General features: G+C 43.9%; 1 protein-coding gene across 1 annotated transcript in view; it reads right to left on the bottom strand.

The window, feature by feature from the left end:
- The window catches only part of GALNT2 (polypeptide N-acetylgalactosaminyltransferase 2), a 59,989-nt gene extending 42,892 nt beyond the window's left edge, over nucleotides 1-17,097 (bottom strand). Inside the window, exon 1 of the mRNA XM_033144257.1 lies at nucleotides 16,898-17,097. Coding sequence (XP_033000148.1) covers nucleotides 16,898-17,008 — 111 coding nt within the window. The 5' untranslated portion in view covers nucleotides 17,009-17,097. The remainder of the gene's footprint in view (nucleotides 1-16,897) is intronic.
- Between the last annotated feature and the right edge of the window lie 7,708 nt (nucleotides 17,098-24,805).

Consider the following 24,805-nt stretch of genomic DNA (forward strand, 5'->3'; position numbering starts at 1 on the left):
CCCTGTTTCTTAATGCCATCGTTATATTAAGTAACCATTGAAGAAGTATCTCAAAACACAAATAGTTTTGAGATTCTGAAGGTTTAATTTCGATTCCTTTTTGTTTCAGCCACAGACTGATCTGGCTATAGTCCAGAATCAGAAGCAGATTGCTGACAAGGCAGTTCCATTGAGAACAATTTTTAATAGCAAAAGTATGGGTTATGCATACTCAATGAGGCACCTACACATGCAGCCAGTGACTTCCCTTCTCCCTTCACAGTATGAATTCAATGCAGAAGTCACCGGTTAACCACAGTTTTCTATTCCGTCCAAACTGAGGAACAGTTTAACTAGCTGATAGGAAAACAAGGCTCGTTCATTCCATGGCTAATTAAGCTGGAAGACAATTGTCCAAACAAGTTATCCGAGTATTATTTCAAAATAGAAGTATCCTAAACAATGAAGACTTGAAAGAGTAAAATCCTAAGAATTGTTTTTGAGAAATCTTAATTATTTTTACTTGCCTTGAGTCAATGTTGTCAAACTTTTTAAAAATGCCACACAAAATCCAAAGGCTGGAAGATACTGAATTAGCACCTGACACCTGCTCTCTGATGTTTGGCAGGTAGGACCAGAAGCAACTGATATCCTTATGGACTGCTTTTCTGACCTGAGAATATTCCTTTATGGTAGTTCTGCTGCTTTCTGAAGAATACATTCCAGAATGTATGGCAGTGTACGACTATAGTTCCACATAGGAGTTACTCTGGGCTTCAGTTGTGTCTCCCATGCTTTTATCGTCAAAATAAAACCACCGGGAAAGGTCATCAAGGGGTAATATATCATCACTATATATTAATGATACCCAGCTGTCTTGCTTTTTCCATTAAAAACATTTTTCTACTCCACGGAAGTTAGCAGCTATGGGAAGGAGCTTTGCAATGGGAAAAAAATGACATGAAAGGAAAGGTTACATGCTACTTTCCCCCTGTGGACCTGATCCAGACTGTGGTAATAGACAGCTCCTTTTTAATCAAATCACACTTTTCAATCAAGGAACTCCCATGCCACATCCGGTTTGACTTTCAAACCAAAAATGTATCACACATGAAGTCTTCCAAACTAAGGTTATGAACTTGCAACTCTGAAATGGTAATTCTCAGCAAAGAATTAATTCATACAAATGGTGTTATTCTGTATTAGACTGTAAGGTTTAAAAGGAGGAACATTCCATTTACTAGAAACAAATCACAGTATGAAAGAACTGAACCAGAGTGGTTGAAATGTTGAACTTGGATGAGGGACGCCAAGGTTCAGACCACCACTTAGCCATGAAGCTCACTGCATGGCCTTGGGCAAGTCAGAAGGAGGTTACTGGGTGACCCTGGGCAAGTCACCTTTCTTTAGCACAGGGTGGCTAATTTCCCCAGGCAATTTCTTCTGTCTCTGCAAGAACACACTAATTTTGGTGGCAACAGCAAAAAACAAAAGTCATCCAGCTTTAAATACAACCCCGCTCTTAACTATTTCTTTAGGTTGTAAATTGCAACTAATTAATATTGTATTTTTATACTACTGATATTCACCCTGTGACTTTATGGTGATAACGAATCCAAACATCATCATACTTGGAGGAAAGACAGGATATAAATGTGGCAAACAAAATAATGAAGACAGTTTCTACTTCTACCTAAGTGGCAAACATTTTGCATAACATTAAAACGGAAGGTTCTTATCTTAAAAGCCATTTCTTCCTAGGAATTGTAACACAGCTACTGGTATTATTATGCAACCATGAAGGTCATCAAACAATAATAGACATGGTTGCATCACTACTTTCCCTTAACTTCACCATCCACTTCAGGGCAGAGAAGTAGAGGTTGGAAAGGTATGAGGCCAACTCTCCATTGCAAAAATAATAATAACAGGAATAGAATAGAATAGAACAGAACAGAATAGAATACAAATACTTTATTGTCACTGTACCACTTGTTTACAGTGAGATTAAACGAGCCCCCCCCCCCAATCTCTCAGTCTTTGTTACACTCTATGTGCTATCATACGACCACCAACCCCGAAGGTCAGCTGCAATGTTGCAGTCTTCCATTCAGCAGTGTCACAGCCCACAGGTAGAAACTGTTCTTTAACCTGTTGGTGCGGCTTATCATGCTTCTGTATCTCCTGCCTGAGGGCAGGAGATTAAAAAGGTGCTGGGTCAGGGTGTGAGTCATCCCTGAGAATGTTCCTCGCTCTTCTGAGGCAAAGGTCTCCTGCAATGACATCTAGCGGACTCAGGGGACAGCCCATGATATCTTGTACTGTCTTCACCACCCTCTGCAGGGACTTTCTGTCCATGGCTATCAAACCAGTGTACCACACTGTAATACAGTATGAGAAAAAACTTTCTATCGTGGACCGATAGAAGGAAATCATTGTTGTCTAACACTGTTCTTTCGCAACATGCTAAGGAAATGAAGTCTCTGTTGGGCCTTCCTAATCACCTGGGCTGTATTGACCTTCCAAGTAAGGTCTTCACTAAGATGGACTCCCAGGAATTTAAAGGAAGAGACTCTCTCCACACAGCCCCCCCCCCCCAATATACAACGGGGCTAGCTTCCCTCTCTTCCTACAACATCATCTCCTTTGTCTTGCCAATGTTTAGGTGCAGATTGTTCTCTGAGCACCATGTGGATACCTTTTGAACCTCCCCCCTGTACGCAGATTCATCTCCGCCTGTAATTAAACCCATTATGGTGGTGTCATCAGCAAACTTAATAACTGCAGTAGATGGGTCAGATGAAATGCAATCATATGTATACAACAAATACTTAGCACACATCCCTGTGAAGTGCCAGTGCTGAGCTTCAGGGAGGTAGATGTAACAGGCCCAATCCTCACTGTTTGTGTCCAATCTCTCAGAAAGTCTTTAATCCAATCACAGATCTTAGAGGAAAGGTCCAGGTCCCTTAACTTTCCAATGAGAATGTCCAGAAGGATGGTATTGAAAGCTGAGCTATAATCAATAAACAGCATTCTGACATAATTCCCTGGTCTCTCCAAATGACTCGCTGCAAGGTGAAAGGCTATAGCAATGGCATCATCTGTTGACCTATTTCTCCTATAGGCAAACTGGTGTTTATCAAAGTCCGGTGGAAAACATGTTCTAAGGTGTTGAAGGACCAATCTCTCCAAGCATTTCATCACTACAGATGTTAATGCAATGGATCTATAGTCATTTAGGCAGTTAATTGCTGTTTTCTTTGGGACTGGAATAATGGTGGCCGCTTTCAAACATGATAGAAGCGGTTTGCAGAGAGATGTTAAAAATCCTCGTCAAGACCCCTGCTAATTGATCGGCACAATTTTTTACCACTATTCCCAGCACCCCAACTGGACCAGCAGCGTTGCTGGGATTCACCGCCCGCAATGCAGCTTTTACCTGATGGTTATATAAAACAAGTGGCTGTGAGTTTGTAGGCTGGCAGGCAGGAGCCGAAATATCTGCTCTTTTTGCCTCATAGTGAGTGAAGTAGATATTAAACTCCTCTGCCAACTTATCATTGGCCATGACCATGTTCGTCATATTGCCTTTATCGTTAGTTAGGTGCTGCAATCTTTGCCACACTTGTTTCGTATTGTTCTCAGCTAAGCAGTTCTCAACCTTGAGCTTATATTGTTGCTTTGCCGCCTTGATGCCTTTCCTGAGCTTTATTCTTGCCTCTCTATATGTCTCCATGCTCCCTGCCTTAAAGGCAGTATCCCGGGCTTTCAAGAGTGACCTAATTTCAGCAGTCATCCAGGGTTTGCTGTTCCCATAAACTCTAATGCTCCTCTCTGTCGTTACATTGTCGGTGCATACTTTAATATAGGAAAGTACAGCGTCTGTGTATCCCTGCAGATCTTGATGTTCAAACACACTCCCACCAGTACTTTCAAAACAGTCCTGGAACTGACTAAGAGCCCCCTCTGGCAAGATACTAACTGTTTTTATAGCTGGCTGGAAGTCCTTCTCATCCCACAACTGCTAGAAGCAAACATTGCACTTGCACACATCCCCTTGATTCTATGGAGGAATAATCCCAACAGTAGAGAGCAGCACATGAACTAGTCTACTAGGGCAAAGGTTGTACCCAATTCTCTACCCACCTTCCATCTCCTGTGATCACTCTGAGGCCACCTAGGCACTGAAGTGATCAGCTGGGTGAGGGATCCAGTTTCATCTCAGACTCTCCCCACCTCCTGTCCAATTCTGCCTCCTGCAACTTCTGTAATCTCCTTTCACTGAGGCTTGGGCCTGGAACATGCCTTCCTCATTCAATTTGACAGTCCTTTGCCCTTGCAATTCTTTTTCCCCCAAAGGAAAAAAGATTTACGGATTCCCACATTACTTTTAGACCAGCCATGTACAACACGTCAATCGCAACCCCGCGATCGACCGCCGGGTTGTTTCTGGTCGATCATGGGGGCTTTCTCTGCAACCTCAGGTGCAGCAGCAGTCGCTGCCAGTCTCCACAGCAATACAACCCTGAGCAGCGCGAGGGCATGGGGAGGCGGAGGGAGGCGTGAGGGAGCTGATGAGAGGTCTGTGCGATGCTGCTGGAAGAGGGGGAGTGGGCTTAGCATGACTTTCCCGAGGGGGAAGGGGGTGGCTGAGCTGGGAAGAGGTCTGAGAGAGCGGGGCAGGGAAGGAGAATCATGGAGCAAGGAAGGAAGCAACTTGGAGGGGAGAGAGAGAGAGAGAGAGAGAGAGAGAGAGAGAGAGAGAGAGAGAAGCTGGCTCCTCAGATCTGTGCAAACTAATACTGTATAAAAATATAGTTTGACTTTTCTCACTTGTTTAGATACTTCTCCATCCAGTAACTATTTGGATCTGTCATAATGATATCCAAACATAACTACTGTAATTGTGAAATAAAGATTTGTTTGTTTATTTATTTAATAAACTTAAATGACTTCGGAGGGTGGTAGATCATGGCCAGTTTTTGATACTTGTTGGTAGATTGCAGGCAATTCAAGGTTGGACGTGCCTGGTTTTAGACTATGTTCCAAACTGGATAAAGGCTCTGATGAAACTACTGCCGAGATTTTCAAAAGCAGCTGCAGAGTCCTCTACTAAAATACGAAATCTTCCTGCCAACCTTGAAGCAATAGGGTTTCTCTAAACTGGGGTTGCTTCCCCCGTAAACCTGTCAATGGATTACTGTTGAGCATTAAAGGCGCTGCACATGTTTGCTCATTCTACTAACTAGGAGATGAGGATTGAGAAGAGGCAGACTACACATAATTTAATGCTACAGCCTTTGCTCTATCATTCAACCTCCAGACGACTAGAGAACGGCTAGGATTTGATGAAACCCCAGGTGATAATGCAGCTCATTAAAATGAAAGCCTACCATTAATCTTCTCAAGTCCTTTTCATCCCAACTTATCAAAATTGTTCCCAGCGCACAAGGCTACCTCTTTCTTCTTCTTGGATGCCCCATAGAGCACTTGGCCTTTTGCCTTGCTTTTCTTCAATGCTTTTGACAGTCAAAGGAAAGTAACACAAATAATGAAATAGGGAATACAAAAAAAAAAAGGAAAAAGGAAATGACAGGGCACCTCACTAAGTATTATAAAGAAGTTCATTATTTTGACTTGCTCCCTACTTTTGTTACTCTTCACCGAAAGTTCTGCACAGGCATCACTCAGTCTCATGCAAGGCCCAATACTGTGGCTGTCAAATTTGTCTCAAGTGACTAAGCAAGCTGAGCCAAGAGATCTGGTCTCCCTGGGCAACTACAACACCCTACCCAACAGCACAAGAACATGGGTTGCAACAGAGACTGGCTGGCAATTTCCTCTGGTGAAAGATCTGCCATCAGGGCTAAGCACAGCCTGCACTTTCCCAAGAAGTGCCATGCCCAGCTGAAGTGGGATAGGGCTGGCACTCTCATCAGGGCAAACTGCCTGCCAGCCCTGTCCCATCTCAGCTGGGCATGGCAGTTATTGTGGGCGTGCAAAGTTAGTAAAGTGTAGGCCATGCGTGGCCCTGATGGCAGATCATTCACCTGCTTTGCAGTTCTGACACACTTTTGCTACTCACTAGAGCATGCACACTAAAGCTCATACCAAGAACAAACTTAGTTGGACTCTAAGGTGCTACTGGAAGGAATTTTTTTTTTTTTTTTGTTTCGACTACGGCAGACCAACACGGCCACCTACCTGTAACTGAGAAGCCTCTTGTGCTTGCTGATTTTAAGTTTGCATGGAGTTTGAATCCATGCAATGAGGTGAGCTCCTGTTGCTTTGTCCCAAGTCTTGCCAACCTACCAGCTCGAAAGCATACCAGTGCAAGTGGATAAATAGGCACTGCTGCAGCAGGAAGGTAAACAGAGTATCCATGCGCTCTGGCTTCTGTCACTGTGTCCCATTGCGCCAGAAGCATTTTAGTCATGCTGGCCATATGACCTGAAAAGCTGTCTGTGGACGAACACTGGCTCCCTTGGCCTGAAAGCAGAGATGAGTGTTGTACCCCATAGTTGAATTCGGCTGGACTTAACCATCCAGGGGTCCTTTACCTTTACCCTACTACTAGGATAGTGGAATGTGCAATCCAGATAAATATAAAGCCTTGCAAGGGAAGAAACAAGGAACACACAAATCTTACATACCCTTCAGACAGGCATTAAGGCTCTCCATGTGTGGAGAAGGGGAAGGTCTGCAGTTCACTCCTAGTTCCTTAAATCCTTAACAAAAGCTGCGTCAGTACTGATTCTTTTTTCTAGCACAGGGAGAAGGGAGCCAGCAGTCATGGCAGTCCAGGAGTCCAAATTCCAGAAGACTTTTTTGCCAGTTTAACTGGAGGATATTTTTTAATCCAGGCTTCAATTCAATTAAGACTACAATTCCCATCATCCCTGACCACTTGTCCTGCTAGGGAGTTGTAGGCCAAAAACATCTGGAGGGCCAAGGTTGAGGAAACCTATTTTAATCTATTGTTAAGAGTTTGCTAATTGCCCTAATTCATCAATTAGAGGCTTGCAAGCTGGTACTTTCAGCGTAATCCTAACAATATTGATGGTAGCCAATTTATGACCTAATCTCCTGAAAGGGTAATACACACTTGTGTTTGAGGCAATAACACAGAGGTGGGGGCCCTGTGGGCCTCCAGAAGGTATGGGGCTACAACTACCACACGTGGCCATTGAGCATGCTGGTTGGGGTTGATGGGAGTACATCACCATGTGAAGGGTCACAGGTTTCCCACACCTGCAATGATTTTTCAATGCATATAATGCTCCGTTCCCTTCAACAGTGCAATTTTTTTTTTCACAACAGCCATTTCACACAAACAGCTCCCCATGTGAAAATGAAGTGGCAGAGGATGTGGGTTTATTATGCCAAGAATAAGCATACTGAAGAGCCATAATAAGCCCATTCCATATTTACGGGGAAAGAAAGACCAAGAATAACGCTGTGTGTTTTCATGAGCAGGAGTTCGTTTTGCAAGTCCCTGAATTAAATGGTACAACTCTATATACACCATAGCTGAGAGCAAATACTCAGAACTAGTAATCAGCAAACTCATCTCGCCTAAATTCACAATTGGATCAACTTAACTTCAAAAGTTCCCTGCAAGTAATCAGTTCACATAGATATATGGCAAAAGAGATATCATTCATCCAGCAGCCCTCTGGATAGAAAGAAGAGGTGATCACACTTACTTCTGAATCTGGCCCTTCCCATAATAGGATGCAGCCCCAACAACTTATCCCAAATAGAATGTAGCCCTTGACAGGAGAAAAAAGAAAAGGGAAAAATATTCCCCATTGCTGTCTTACTGTCAGATTTTTTTATTTTTCATTTAGAACTTAGGCAAATTCTAAACCAAGAAATTGGGAACCACAGCTTCATCACTGCTCGGAACAGTTTAAACTGAAACCAAATATGTACACATTAGTTACATATTTAGATACGCTACTAGACAGCTGGGAGAATGCACAGAGCTAAAAGCAATGAAGATTCAGCGCCCAGAAATGCAATAAATTATCATGGCTTCTAAACAGTGTGATATTTGAAGCCAGAGAATATCATCTACTTACCATTCATTCTGGGATCACACCCTGCTTAATTATAGAAGACCACCATTTTCAACTCTGGAGTGCAAGCTAGGCTTTAGAGATTGAATTGTAAATTCAAACAGCATACATCTGTTGCATTATAGCACGTAATATGTAGAAGCATGACCAGATCCCATATTAGGCAGACGTTCAGCAAAACATACCTCTGTTGCCTACCACATCCTTAGGTTTGCATCATTGCACCTTTTAAAAGTGTGAACCACCCTATAACACAACAACTACCAGAAAACATGGTGTCAAGATAGGGAGAGAGAGAGAAACATTCTGTAGTTTGGGCAGGCTCTCCTGCTGAATACAAAAAAAGCAGCCTAGATGCAAAATATGTAGGGCTTGAATATACATGAACTATACTCATGTCAATAACAAGAAACACACTCCTTTTGACCATATTAGACTATCTCCTACATGGGTTTCACATACAGTGGTACCTCTGGATACGAATTTAATTCATTCTGGGGGTCCGTTCTTACCCCGAAACATTCGCATTCAGAAGTGCCTGTTTTGCGCATGCGCGCGGGGCGGTAATCCGCTTCTGCGCAGGTGTGGTCGGTAAAAACCTTTCCGTTACTTCCAGGTCTGCTGCATGCATAGCCCAAAGCATTCGTATCCAGAGGTGTTCGTAACTAGAGGTACCACTGTACACCAAAGCCATTTGTTTTAAAGTTTAGGAAGGATATATTTTCCTAAAGAAAAGCAGTTAGGTCATGCTTTTAAAAAGCAGTGGGAAATCATCTCACTCAATTTTTAGTAACTTAAGTGGTAACCTATACTGCTATTATTTTTCACTATTAGTACATATTATAGGACTTCAATCCCTGCATGAATCTATTACAGCTGATCAGCAGTACAGAAATACAGGCACACTCTCATGCATCTTATGACAGAAGAATAATGGACCTTGTTACCTGGTGCCAAATTTGGACCAAGAATCTTTGTTTTTAAGGAGATACAAGATATAAAGATATGAAGAGAACTTAGCTAGTTCAGCAGCAACAGTCAGTGTCAGTGATCTACAGCAACCTTGGCTATGAAGATACACATTCTTCCAGGTTTAAAAATGTAGGGCATATGTAGCTATAAACTTTTGATATGTGCCAACCTCCTGCTTTTATAGTTAGTTTGTGGATCCAATAACTGTTTGTAACACTTTGTTATTATTATTCTGTGACTACCATAACTTGGCTTTCACAGACTTCTGGCATGGAAACTAAAAAGCATTGTGTAAGTCCATTATTTGTCACTGATATAAATCTAAATTTCAGTGAAGTTCCTCATAAATAAAGAAAAGGTAATGAACCCATCAACTGTGCCAGCTAATTCTCTAGCTGTACTGCTTAGACCTACATTTAGCAACATTCTTTAAAAGGCTCCAGCTTGTCAACCACACAAGCAGCTGGCACTGATGGACAATGCACTTGCCATATCAAAGAAGCCTATGGAAGTGCAAACTCTTATTTTTGCCCATTGCTTCTAGTTAGGATAAACCAGCCTGCAGCCTACATAACCAAAATTACTTCCAACATAACCAAGCTTACTATGAACAGCCAACAGAATTCTGTTCTTTATATGCACATATTTACTGCACCATAAAGATATCACACCTTCCTGTCCTGCTGCAGCGAGTGTGAAGTATCTATCTGAAGACTGCCAGTATGACCGATAGGAAAGAAGGCATGATCTCCTGTATCCTGTGGAGGAAAGACTATGAGTGGAATTCAACATTGTGCTAACATGATCATTCCATCAGTACATGAATTTTGCTTGCTAAATGAAACGATATCCCCTCTCCTCCCCCGACACATTCTGGGAGTTCTCCTGACCCTCCAGAGCAGATCTGGGGAATGCACAGGGGAAGGAGAGGAAGGAAAACCCTGTCACCCTACCAAGAGTCCTTGCACTGACTTCAGTTAGTGCACTGGTTTAGTTGAATCCAGCCCAATGCTTTAGATGCAGGCAATGAGGCTGTACCCTCTGTGCAGGAATCACAACTGGCTAATGGGATTAGCCAATCATTTTGCCATAGAGGCGGCAAATGCATCTTGATATCTGATAATAAGGTAGGACATAGGCAGACAGATTGGTTTAAATGGCAGAAGTTGGATTGTCTATGAATATTTCTGACAAGAATACAAGCTGTTTTAATATATCAGCTTGAAGAAAAGCTGCTATTAAGATAACATGCTAAACGTTAAAAGGTAAAGGGACCCCTGACCATCAGGTCCAGTCGTGTCCGACTCTGGGGTTGCGGTGCTCATCTCGCTCTATAGGCCAAGGGAGCCGGCGTTTGTCCACAGACAGCTTCCGGGTCATGTGGCCAGCATGACAAAGCCGCTTCTGGCGAACCAGAGCAGCGCACGGAAACACCGTTTACCTTCCCGCTGGAGCGGTCCCTATTTATCTACTTGCACTTTGATGTGCTTTCGAACTGCTAGGTGGGCAGGAGCTGGGACCGAGCAACGGGAGCTCACCCCATGGCAGGGATTCGAACCGCTGACCTTCTGATCAGCAAGCCCTAGACTCAGTTCTAATTTCTCACAGCAGGTTATTTATTGTATTTTTTGCAATTATTTTGTCATTCAGCTGTCACCCAGAGAGAACATCAAAAGAAAGCCAGATGTTTTACTAATGGAAGTGAAGAAAACATTTAGCAATTAAAGCTATAAAAAGTATCGTTTAACTACTTCACTGTGAACATAGCACTAAACAGCTGGTTAAGCCCAGAAAAATCAGTTGTCAATTTGTGAAAACCATACTTTAAAAACTGTATCTCAGTGGGATTTTTCATAACAAAGTGAATTACCCAGTGCCTAAATCTTATTTAGAGGTCATGAAGAATTTTCAGCACAACCAGAACAGTGTTTCAGTAATTAAGCAATCAATGATACAGCATGCTAAAGAACATCTATTGTCAATATTCCCCTGAGATTATGAGTACTGATTGATGGTCCTTCTTCAAAAGCCACACAATATATACCGGTAGTCACCTCCTTTTCTGGAAGTGCAAATCTTGACACAACTCTGCCATTTGCATGATTCTCAAGCTTTTTTACCATATGTGGCAAGAGTTTAACCCTAATCTGATGAACTCCCTAAAGCAAGTTACGTAACTAGGGCACAGACCGCAGCAGTGGTTTCATGAACAGTCATGCAGATGGAAGCTGCCATTATGTGGTTATGTGGTTAGGCACTTTCAGCTAAATCAAACTGACCTGGTTTACCAGTAGTAGTATGGTTTTCATCTTCCACAAAAGCACTGTGGCAGACAGACAGCAGGCATGAAATGTAAACTTGCTTATTTTATGCAATCTGCAAGATAGGCTGGAAGAGGAGGAAAGGACAGAGAATGAAGAAAGAGCTGTGAGTGGAGGAGGGTCCTCTTCCCATCCCTTTGAAACTCCTGGGAAACTCAACAAACCAGTTGTATCTGAAACTGGGTGTGGCGAGGGCAGCTGAATGGGACACAGCTGTGGGTAGCCTGAGGAAATACTTATCCACCTTGAGCCTGCATGTAAAAAGCAAATCTAGATTAGGGAAGACCACTGTTTCCAGGAACTCTTCTCATTGTGAGACCTTAGTGGGTGAGCCACAGTGCTTTTGTGGAAGATGTGGAAGATGAAAACCATACTACTAGGGGTCATACTACAGTGAGTAAGAACCCGGAGACTGAGAGGGAGGGTGTGTCAGAAGGAAAATAAATAAGCGATATAGAAATTAAATAATCAATCTCAATGGAAAGGAAAGATCTTGTAGGCTAACCAGTCTCATATAACAACATGCTTAAGTCTAATTAATGCATGATGGGGTTAATGCCGCAAAGTAAGATGTCCTGCCAGGCTTAACCTAGGTGACTTCCCATTACCAGGTGCAGTAGTAAGATGTAGTTAGGACACCAGACAAATACAAAACATGACAGAGCTAGTTTTGATTTGCATATTCAGTGTAAAGAAAAATGTATTACTGAAAAATCACTTATGAATGACTTTCAAGTTGCTAGCACACCTTTTAAAGCAGCTTAAGCTAAAATTTATTTTTAACAATTCAAGTTACATATGGGTTTAAAAAAAGAGGGAGAAGGGAATCCTTCAACAGCTTCTGCAGATGACTGGAAAACTGCTAGGACTGCCTCATTCAATAAGCCACTGTTCACCTGCCTCACAAACATCCATATATATGACAGGGACTTAAGTCACCAGCATGCAGCAGTTATTCATCTTCAGTTAATTAAGTAATATTTTACACACACACACACAAAGCTACTCTAGTTTGCAACTTGTCAATTTCACTATTTTTAGCATCACATTTAGTGAGAGCTGTCTATTCAGTAGGGGGGACTTGACTTCCATTTTGTGGGAAGCTCAGTTAGAATTCAGGAGTGCATTGTGGTATATATTATTCCATGCCCTTCAAAAGAAGAATATATCTAGTATACCATCAATATGCTAAAGTATTTATTTTCAATATATTTATAACCAACCTTTCATCAAAGAAGCTCAGGGGGTATACCTCATTCTTTCCCCCTCCATTTTATCCTAATAGCCTTGGGTTCTAATCTCACCTCTATCTCATGAACTCATGAGGTGCTTTTAAGCAATCCGAACACTGAAAACACTATACAAAAAAGTATTACCATTAAACTGCTAGAGAGCCAATCTAGAAGAGTTTTCTCAAAGCTCTGCTAATCTTGTCTCCAGAACTCTGCAAGTCCTGTGTTCCACTGGGACCACACAACATTTGGAACAAGGCACTGACAGACTAATGGACACTGAAAGCCATTTGAAACCTGTTTTTTAACTTAAGATTCAAAAGACGAGAATTATAGAAGTAAGAGTTGGAAATCTCTTGCCCAAAGCAGGAAAATATCTTAACCTTCCATACAGTAATGTTGTGGAATGACTACTCTGTCTGCCTACCACAGATCCCTTGAGCAAAAGTTAAGGCACAATTTTTCCTACAGCCACAAAGTATTTCATACTGGACAAGATTCACAGCTATGGAAATGAGCTCGGTAGAGGCACCAACAGATATTGATAATCAAGGTATAATGTTTACTTATTTATAGGATACCAGTACCTAATGACTATACTAATCTTCTTTATTTTGTATAAAATGTAAGGTAGTAGTATAAACAAGTGAAATTTATCACCCAATATACTTTCATAAACATAAGCTGATATTAATATATACACAATATAGACAATCACAGTCTGCATCACAGGGTTGAAATTAAAAGAGAAAAGCAATGGAAGCACATTGCCCTTATTGGAAAAATGTTATATGCCTGGAAATCTCAATAAGAATTCAGTTAGATCTGCATAATACTCAAGGGTGGGGAGGAACACTCTTCGATTTGCAAGTCTATGTGACTCTCCTTCATCAAGATTAGCTTAGTGAATAAGTGAGTCAGTGTGAGATAAAGGTTAGAGTGCTGCTACTAGGAACCAGAAAGCCAGTGGTTTGCTAGATCTTGTGACCTGGCCTTGAAGGTCACTAAGGACAATTCCTACCCCATAGCCTAACCTGCCATACTAGGTTGTTGTGAAGTTAATGAAAGACGGGGGGGGGGGGGGGACCATGCACATCTCGATTAGCTGCGCACAGAAACAAAAGATAGAAATATAATAAATATACTACCATTTCACTGTTGTACTACAAACTAAATCCCTATATAGGCTCACCCCCACTTCTGAGAGCCAGTGTGGTGTAGTGGTTAAGAGTGGGAGACTCGTAATCTGGTGAACCGGGTTCGCGTCTCCACTCCTCCACATGCAGCTGCTGGGTGACCTTGAGCTAGTCACACTTCTCTGAAGTCTCTCAGCCCCACTCACCTCACAGAGTGTTTGTTGTGGGGGAGGAAGGGAAAGGAGAATGTTAGCCGCTTTGAGACTCCTTTGGGTAGTGATAAAGCGGGATATCAAATCCAAACTCTTCTTCTTCCTCCTCTCTCCCATAGCTTGTACCTCCTGTACTAGTCCTACCGGCTACCAATGGACCCGTTTCCATAGAATACTTATGATATTATACATACATAAGAAAGCAGTGACCAGAACTGAGACAACACCAAGGATAAGTGACAGAACGGGGGGGGGGGGCATAAAAACTGGCTGAACTTAGTAACTGAATGAACTATCACTTCAGTACCATGTAAACTAAATAATCAAGATTTCAATATAGCCAATCTGATATGTTAAAGTTGTAATTATTTGCTTTGTAAGTAATTAAAGTGAATTTCCCACTTTCCGCAGCAGTAGGATTTCTATTCATAAAGCACGCACACCACTTCAAGTTTTATTTCAAAGTCTGACATCCCCTGTTAATGAGCCTTTTACAACAATTTCAAAAGCTATTACGTTTACACACCTCTTCCTCTGCTTACAATTACTAGGCCATTCTAAAGGTTGGAATTAAATGTTATGCTTCACTGAGAGAAAATAGAATCCTAAATCACCAATCCGTGTATAATTGTTCATTTCCCCCACTTGTGGTCACAGACCTTCAGCTCAACTGGGCCATTACTTCAGACTTTCTCCACTTTAGATCCATGTTAAGTTTGTAGCTCATTTTTATAATTCTAACCTTTTACATTTCACATTTCTTAGCTCCTAAAATGACAGGTTGTATTCTCAACTTTGAGCTCACTATTTATAACACCCAATATGACAACTATGCTCATGAAAGCTTTCATGGACATAGGGCACCAATTCATTTGGTTACTCCTTTGGACCAGTACTCTGAAGCACTAATGTGGTCACTGGTTCTGAAAGAGTGTCAATATTACAATCAATGCCAATTTTTGGCACATATGACCAACTGGCTTGGTTGAATAATCAAGTTAAAATAGTATTAGCAAGAATTTCATGTGCTTCCTGAATTCATATTGTGACAATTTACTACATAATGTTTCTGGCCACAATCATACTATATTGTGTTTCCAATACTTAATCCTCGTACTTTTATTTGCCAAAGGAAGAAAAGAATAAAACTTTCAAATAATCTTGAAGTCAGTTCTTGGTATCCCATTTATATACCAGAAACTCGGATTTCAAAATCTTGCATTTTTAATTTATTTAAAGCAAGTAAATTCCATTATAAAGACAGACTGTCAAACCACTGAACTGAACTCCAATGTAAAAAAATTCCAGGACTGAGGAAAAACCTCTAATTTTAGGGCAGGGGTGGCTACTTGAAGCTCTCTCGATGTCACTGAACTACAAGACCCAACTGCCCCAGCCGGTATGAAAAATGGTTTAGCAACACTGAGACTCTGGACATGAGTGAGTACCACTGCTCTATGCCTCCGATTCACATATTGCCTGCTCAATGAACTATCATGATAGGCCACTTGAAAGATTAAAACAGCTTAGTGAAGCAACTGTTTCAGCACTGCACATATTCAGCACTACCCAAATATTTACAGAATTATTTCAAGAGGACAAAGCCAAAGAACTGATACTGGAAAAGAGGCCTGCTCTTTACATTCCAGAAATCTGAAGATCAACCCACTGGACCCAATTATAGCTAAAGAACACAGCACTAAGCAAATACGGTGGAAAGCAGTCAATTGTTTGGAAAAATTAACATTCACTTCTAGCTTCAGCAGTATTTATACCCTCAATACTGGGCCGGGGGTGGAGGTGAGATATGCTACTTCACCATAGACAAGAGGGGCAATGAAAGTATTTCCAAGGTCGGAGCCTATGCAGAAGAGAGACTTGTCACGCCATAAATAAGCAATTCATCCAGAGAAGTGACAATCCGGAGCAATTCTTACCAGCTTCCCCCCTTTCCCCTAACAACGCTCCCTCCCACGCCAATTCCCCCACAAACTGCGACGTGGCTCGCTTCTGTTGGCTGCGAAGCGACTCGTGCAATGACGAGTTGGAAACCAGGCTGAAGTCCACAAAGAAACCATCTGCTTAATTTCTTTTATTTTCTTTTTCTTTTTTTTTTCTTTTTTTTACAGGGGAAAATGGGGAGAGTCAGGCTCGCTTCTGTGTTCCTCTCAGAAGAGAGCCAGCAAGGCGGGGGGCGGGAGGAGGCAGGCGATCTCTCCCTCGCGCTTAGAGGGCGAACTCCTTCCACTCCTCCCTAGGCAGAGCGAGAGAGAGAAGGGGAGGCAGAAAGCAGCAGCAGCAGCAGCCTAACCTCGTGTCGATTCCTGGATGGGGTGGAGACGGAAAGCGGAAGAGGGAGACGCTGGAGGGGAAACCCCCCACCCCACCCCCACAGCCGAGTCTCGCCTCCCTCTCCCTCCCCACGTCGCAGGCGGCTTTCCCTCCCCGGCAAGACAAGGAAGCAGCGCCCTCTCCCTCACCGACCGAAGGAAAAAAACCCTCGACCCCCGAAATAAGAGAAGGGGGAAGCGGGCATGTGGAGAGGGGGGGGGCGCCATATTTTACGGCACTGCTTTCTGCCGCCCAAACCCCATTTCGAAGGGACTCCTCGCCCCGTGGGGAAAGGGAGGGCGGCAGGAGAAAGGAGCTTGCCTCCTCCTTCGCCCATCGGGGAGGCGAGAAGAGACGCGGGGGGCTCCTTCCCGCTCGGCTTCGGAGCGGGAGACGGGAGGAGAAGGAAGCCGGTCCTCGAAGCGAAGCGCGTGGGGCGGGGAAGAGGAGGCGCCGGGCGGTTCTGCGGGCGACGGGACGGGCAGGGCGGCTGGCTGAAGTGAGCCGCGGGGAGAGAGGAAAGGCAGGGAGCGGGACGCCGCGGTCACGGGGAGGCGACGGCGGGAATGGACGTCGCCCGGCCGGTGTGGGCGCCTGCCTGCCTGCCTGCCTGGCGCTCTCCTTGCTCACCTTCCTGCCGCCTCCGGCGAGCGCGGCGCTGCCGCCCGAGTACATGTAGTAGGCGATGCCCAGCACCCAGAGGAAAGCGAAGCAGAGCATCAGCCGAGACCGGCGCCGCATTCTCCCGCCCGCCCAGTGCTGCAGCAGCGGCACCAGCCGCCGCCAGGCCAGCAGGAAACGGGCAGCAGGCGCCGCCGCCGCTACCTCCGCTGCCGCCGCCGCCGCCGCGCAGGGTCAGGGGGCAGAGGGCGACGGCCCACCCCCTGGCCAATCGCGAGCCGGCCTGCCCCGCGTGGGGCGGGGCCAGGCGCGTCGCCATGGTTGCAGCACGCTAAGCCTCCTGGGGTCCCTCCCATCGAGGCGCGCGGGGGGGGGGTCGGCTCGCGCGGCCTAAGCGCGTAGTGGGAGGGGGGAGGGGTCCTCATCCGGCGAGACGGACCAGAGATCTGTACCGGAGGCGGAGGAGCAGCAGCACATCTCTCCTGCCGCTTCTTCTTTTCGCCCAGCTCCTCCTGCAAACGCGGAGCTCAGGTCAGGCAGCCCTCGGAAGGGCTGCGGGATCTCGGGAGACCGGCCCCGACGGCTATGCGGGTCACCTCGGAGGGCAGATCGGAGCAAAATCGCGACCTGCCCTTCCAGCAGTGGTTTCCAGAGCAGCGACGGGAAATGGCGCACAGGGCGACCCAATGCATGGTTTAAGTTCAGTGGGGGCTTACTCCGGAGTAAGTGGGGCCGCTCGCTCTTGAGCGCTTACTTGGATGTAAGCGGCATCGGGCTCCGGCATCGGGCTCACTTGCAAGGAAACATGCCTAGGATTGCACCGTGGATCGTGTTGGGGGGAGAGGGTCAAACAGTCAGCCGCTCGACCTGTGCAGAACTGATTTCAAATGGCTTGTTGTGCCTATGTAACTGCACGGGGGTAGGGGGCTCTTTGTGCAAGGTGCCTGACATTTGGCATATCCGAATAACGGAATGCCCGAAACTTAAATACTCTTTGCATTAAATATGCCCATATCTGTCAACTTTTTCCTTTTTTTAAGGGAAATTCCCTTTTTCTGAATAGGATTTCTCCCAAGAAAAGGGAAAAGTTGACAGCTATGAATATGCCACTCTTACAAGCTGGAAAAAAAGCAACTGGCTCTCCGATTATAAATAGCAATTAATGGGGAGAATGAAACGAATGCAGTTCAGGTGAATGGAAATTGAAACAAATTCATTGCAAATGAATGGGAAGAAACAGTTGGAACTTCTTAAATTAAAACAAATGGGAAACTAAACATTTCTTCTTTGCATACCCATATTACCCAAGCAAGACTACTGGCCTATATACCCATCATTCATCATACTGTACTCTGTCAGATGTGTGCATGTGCCCCCCAGAGTGGCTGGGGAGGCCCAGCCAGATGGGCAGGGTATAAGTAATAATGATGAAGATAATAATAATAATAATAATAATAATAATAATAATAATAATAATAATTTATCTTCCCAGGAAGTTCTGGCTACAGATCAAACCCAGGTCTTCCTATATGCTAAGACTGTGCCTTTCCACAAACTTACATATGGCTAGGGACAAAGGGGGCTGGCCTGGGCTAAATCTCTGGCCGTCTATAAGGGCCCATTTACAATCTGTCTGTGGCTATGTGACCAGGGGTTGCTTTCTTGAGCATGGAAGATAGGTTCTTATCTGGCCATTCTTTATCCTGAAAGACCATAAGCTTTTGGTCCTGTCTCTCCTTGAGATTTTCCATTTCAAATGGTTAATTGAACCACTTGTAACTAAACTTGAACTTGAGTTTGCATACCTCCCAATCACATTTTCTTTTGTGCTGTGTCTTGTTAGTCCTTGGCCTCAGGCTTACAATCTATTTCTTTAGTGATTTGCAAGCAGTCCTGGGAGCCTATTTTGACTGAAGAACAGGATATATACAGTGCTATTTTTCCAGAAAATGAGGTGCCAGAACTCAACATGAACGCCTCCCTTGTTCTCTTGTAATGGCAATGGTGCCGGAACTGAGTTCTGGCTGTAAAAAAAGCCCTGGAGAGAGAGAGAGAGAGAGAGATCACACACCTATAACCAGGTATCTATCATGGAAAGATATGACATCTGAAATATATATTTAGCTCAGTAGCACCCAAGTTTTTAAAAATGCTCACTTCCAAGAGACAAAGGGTGGGAAAGCATTAGAAGAAATGCTAGCCCTTCATTGTCTTTACTCAGAAGGGGGTGAGATAACTTGTCCCTGTTGGGCAGTGCAACAATTGGGGGAAAATCAGCTCAGTTGCTTAGGCAAAATGGGGAAATACAAACAATTCAATGCACTGCACTGCACTGCACTGCACTGCACTGGCTCATTCTGGTTGCATTCCTTTTTAATGAATGCATGTGTGAATTGGAATAAGACCTGAATAGGCAACAGTACTATGTACAGTAACAGGAACAATCCTGAAGGCAACAGGCTAATTTAGCAGGTATTGAGCAGCCTAGCTTAGGAAGTCCAGATAGAACGGTGGGGCCAGCTTATGCTTCTTTCCCCCTGCCCCCAACACACCGGTTTTGCCCCACAGTTGGAGACTGGAATGCTTCAGAATATAGCTGCTGAAGACCACAGGAGAGGAGAGTCGTCTTGTGCTCAGATTCTGCTTGTGGGATAAGGGGGAGATAAGGCATGAGGCAGAGAGAAGGAGGGTCCTATACACCTTGGCTCTGTACCTCCTTGAATCAGAAACCCCCCACCTTTTTTTTCTATGACATGGCACATTTTGCCTTAAATGTAGGGATCTGCCACAGCTGCTGTCATGCCGTCTGTTAGTTTGGCTCTCGCCTAACAGAAAATGGACTTTGGAGAGGAGTGATCCATTTTCTCTGGTTAGCAATCCTGGATTTTTATGTTTTCATAACAATAGGCCATGCCTTGGAGTGATGCCTCTGAAAGTCAAAGCATGGCCTGAATAGTAAATCAAGTTGTTATTCTTTCTTTTTCCAGTCACTTAATGTTTTTTAACTCACTGTTCTTCTCAAGAGTGGGAAAGCATCCCTGGACCAATTAGAGCATTGGAGCTTATCGCTCCAATAGGTCTCTTAACACAAGATGTTAATAAAAATAAATAAAACATTTTCCGCCTGACTGGAATTTTGGTGAGATCACAGCACTCATTGCTGGATTGCTGCAGTGTTTCATTCCCTTTTTCTCTCCCGCCACCCCCACCCACTTTTTACGGTGTTTTTTTCTTGGCTCAGTAGCCTGCCTACATGTCATGTTCTTTAGCTGACAATAACAAAAAGTGGAGGAGCGGTACGGAAATGAAACAGATTGGGCAGTAGATAAATTGGAATCTAAAAGTCCTGGGCAAATAAAGGGTTTTTGCCCAACATCAAAATGCCAGCTCTTGTGACACAGCATTAAGGGCCACAACAAAAATCATTTCAATCACCTGGGGGATCTCAGCAGAAAACAGGCAGGCAGCATCCCTGCTGAGTTTCAGTCACCTGCTTAAAACCATTTTATTTCAGGAGGGCTTTGCACTATGGATGTTGCTCTCAGATCTATGATATTTAATTTATGTTTTAAATTTTGTATATGTTTATTTTGTAAGCTGCTTTGGGATGGTGAAAAGCAGGTTATACATTTTAAAAATAAATAAGGGTTCAACTGATTCTCTACCCTCCCCTGGGCCCCAGCCCTACTCAAATCTGCTTTTTTTCTGACACACACATAGAGGCATGTTCTTGCATTAGAATTTGTGCCCTCAGCCTTTTATATTGTAAACTGCCCTGTGAACCTTGGATGAAGGGTGGTATAGTAATTTAATATAAATAATAATAATAATAAAACCAACAACCAGATGTCTCTGTTTATTACAACACATGCTCCCCAGTTGGGGAGGGGACAGATTGAGGGATGGAGGGTTATTTTTAACACTAAAGGGAGCAGAGGGGGAATGAGAGCAAAACCCTCCCCTGACAGACCCACCTCACCCCCAAGCTCTGCTGCTTTCTTTTCCACAGCCAGTTCACCTCTGGCATCCAAGCCATGCTGGTGAAGAAAGTCTCAAAGAAGAAGAAGAGTCTGGATTTGATATCCCGCTTTATCACTACCCGAAGGAGTCCCAAAGCAGCTAACATTCTCCTTTCCCTTCCTCCCCCACAACAAACACTCTGTGAGGTGAGTGGGGCTGAGAGACTTCAAAGAAGTGTGACTAGCCCAAGGTCACCCAGCAGCTGCATGTGGAGGAGTGGAGACGCGAACCCGGTTCACCAGATTACAAGTCTACCGCTCTTAACCACTACACCACACTGGCTCAAAGCACTGGATTACTAGTAAGGTGTGTGAGAGAGGGCAACTTTTGCCTTCATCCCTTAGAAGTGAACCCCTACTTAATAACAGGTTATTTAATAAAATTTCACCCATGTCTGGTTTGCTCCTAATAGTCCTAGTAAAAACAATTGCCCTATTGTGGTTTATCTATATGACCTGTATCACTTTCTCAGCATACCTTCAGTGCCTTTTGGGAATTACACACCAGGCTGAGCAACAACCATCCTTTTCATGCTGGGGAGCTCAAGATAATCAGTTGTTCAGATCCTGTATTCATTCCTGTAACCTGAGTAGAGATATGGTTTAAATGCTGGAAACACTTGATAGCAATCTACACTTACCCCTTGAAGCTTGGCATTAGGTTGTTCCAAAGGCATCCATTGACCCTTTAAGAACACATCAACAAAGCAAAACATTCACTTAATGCAAGAACAAAAAAGCAACCTACCCTCATTTTAGTTAAGAAAAGTAGAACAACTTCCATCGTTTTTCTTACATTCATCTAGATTAATGCCATTAATGGCAATGATGACTGCACTAATTGTTGGACTCATCCATCCCACATCTTCATGATAGCTGATGTAAAAGAATTACACAATCTTTATGTGATATTTATCATCTGTATAATCCAGGGGTCCAGATGTTATTGGACTCTAACCCACATCTGCTCCTGCCAGCATTTTCTATGATGAGAGTTGAGTGTTGCAGTTGAACAACATCAGGAGGGCAACCCCCAGTGTAATCCACCGGGAAAATAATTCCTGTTGTTGCTTTTTGTTCTGTTGCTCTGCAGGTGTTCTTTTTTAATGTCTGGACACATTTTTCACTTTGGTGTTTGTGGGGGAAATGAGCCCCCTTTCTGTCAGTTTGTCTTCAGTTTGCATTATATCAGGCAGAATTAAGTGCTGCCTAAAAATTGTTACCTTGACAGGCCCGTAGGCTCCTCTGCTTTCATAATAGCAGCATGAATTTCCCACCAAGGAGTCTCAACTTGACCTCTGCCAAAAGTTTTAAAGCCTTTGTCGTCTTTGAAGAGTTTGAGATACAGCCTTGAAAATGGATGGAATGTAATAGCAAGGTCAGCAGCATCCCTGATAAATGGGTCAGACACAGAAGCCCCATACACTGTCTTGCCCCTGGACCGTTGATGCAATCCTTTCATCCACACAACCCGAAAATGCATGTACACAGATCCAGCAGATCTGATACTACAGCAAGACCTCAGAAATTTCTAAATTACATAGCCTGAGATTCCAGATTACTCAAGCAACATGGAATGCTGAAATGACACATGCTACCTCATATCCAAGCTACCCGGCCTCTCTTGTCTGTGTCCAAAAAGAAGTGGGTAGAACTGTTCAGAGTGTCCAGTGAAGATATAACAGTAAGCCCTGTGTGTAAACCAGGGATGGGAAACCAATGACCTTCCACATGTTGTTAGGTGCCAATTCCCACCAGCCCTGGTCACCCTGGCCAGGGATGATGGGCTTTTTTTCAGTCGGAACTCAGTTCCGGCACCTCTCAGGTGGGTGCAGTTGTCAATATTGGAGAACGATGGAGGTGTTCATTGTGAGTTCAACATCTGTTGCCATAGTGCAACAACACCTGGAGGACCTAGATATAAATTAAATATTTCAATTGACAAAGCCACCTGGAGTTTTCATGGTAAGGCAAGGCTTACCGGTACATAAAAACGAAAACAGGAGAGCAGTTTGGTTCTCATCCATCCCCAGTGCAGGTCCCATATTGCAAAGAAGATGTGTGAAGGTTCTGAATACTGTACAATTAAGTGTTGTCCGTATCACTCTGCAGATACATTTTACAAGTCTGGAAATACAGATGTTACATCTCGCTTGAGTTATGCAATTCCTTGGGCGACGGAGACAGTAGAATTGCACAGATAAACAACTGCTTCCCCGAGGGGCCCTTGGAAAGTACTGGCCCTAATGCTTCACTAAAGCACTTGAAAATGTGTGTGTGTGTGTGTGTGTGTGTGTGTGTGTGTTTTTGGGGGGGGAGGGTTGATAGGAAACTACTTAGACTTAATTTGACAAAATCATCCACTGAAAGAGAAGGGGGAAGGGCAGAAGAAATCCAAATGGAAAATATACCTTATTTCAATTTGGTAGAACAGCAGCTCCCAGATAATTCCAATGTGTATATGTTCCAGAGTTGATGCCAATTACACGAAATAAACAACTCCAAAAATTGCAAATACTTTAAAACAGTAATATGTACATAGAATAAGAGGCAATCAGAAGAGAAAAGGAAGAGGATTTGGGGTTCTGAAGTTCTACTATGAAGCCAGTCAATTTTGTGAATGGCTGTGCTCTCACTGAAATGTCAGATTGTTTTTATTCATTAGAAATGCAAGATAGTTAGCAAAAAGGGTGGTAGATCTAGAATGTGATTCCATTTTTGCCTGGTGCTCTGAGAAAAGTGCATATCAGGAAGCGCAACATCCGTCTTGGTGAAACTCAGCGTCTGAGAGGCTAACAAAATCACCTTGTTTTATTGCTTCTTGGGCTTGGCATTTATCCAGAGAATGAGCCCACAAAAGTATTCACATTTGTGGTTAAACATACGTTGAAAAGGGTTACGTTATGTAGGCTTGTAGACATGGGGTAGCATTCATGTGTGGGGCTAGAGGCAAAAGTGGAAAGAGCAACAACTGTGAATTTCACCTTTGTACAACATCTAGTTTCTATATATTCTTCCACATCCGTCTCTCTTGTCTTTCATCCCAGCAAGGAAGAAGCGTGATCAGAGATCAAGAACACATCCCAGCCAAGCAAAACCACTGAAGAAGAATGCAGAGGTTGCAAGAGGTGCAGTTATGGGAGGGGTGTGGCCTGGGGAAAGTTCCATGGATGAAATAGAAAGGTCGGGCGGGTTAAATTTGGTTCCCAACTCTGAGGTTTCCCCTGCCTGACCCCCAGACAGGCTTAGGGGGGTACCAGATATCCATATTCACTGGATCCTGCCTTCCATCAAGAGTCTAGCAGTGCTAGCTGACATCCAAGCCAGCTGACAATCCAAGACATGCCCATAGCAGCCCAGTTACCATATATCATACAACCACATCCCCGCCTCCCGGGCTCCAATCTGCCACCTCCAACATTTGTGGCATGTCAAGTTCTCCCAGCCACTAATCAGCCAGCTCCCATCGTCCCAGTTACCTGTCTGGAGGATGTGAAGCCAGGCAGACAGGTGAGTAAGCAGGAAATCCAGTGACCTGGGAAGCAGATCAACAGGTAAGAGCAGCCTGACAGCAAGTGGTCCCTGATCCAAGGACTGAGGGCAGATAACTGGCTTTCAGCACTGCGATATTATCACCAGCTAAACATCACAATATATTGATATATCACGATGTCTGGAATAAGGACGGAACTATGCAGAGGCAAACAGAGAATAAGGGGGTCTGGGTCCAGGTCCATGGTTCGAGACTCTCTGGGCTTTAAGATAGAACAATCTTTCCTTATATCCTCCTCCTTGTGCCTTCAGAGGAGGCTTTCCTGTGTATCCATCTCAAATATACTCGGAGTCAAGTATGAATTTCATTGCTCTTTATTCAGCTCATAGTAGCAATGAATGTGTC

Source organism: Lacerta agilis, chromosome 3, assembly GCF_009819535.1.
Source record: "Lacerta agilis isolate rLacAgi1 chromosome 3, rLacAgi1.pri, whole genome shotgun sequence".
In the NCBI taxonomy this organism is placed as follows: Eukaryota; Metazoa; Chordata; class Lepidosauria; order Squamata; family Lacertidae; genus Lacerta; species Lacerta agilis.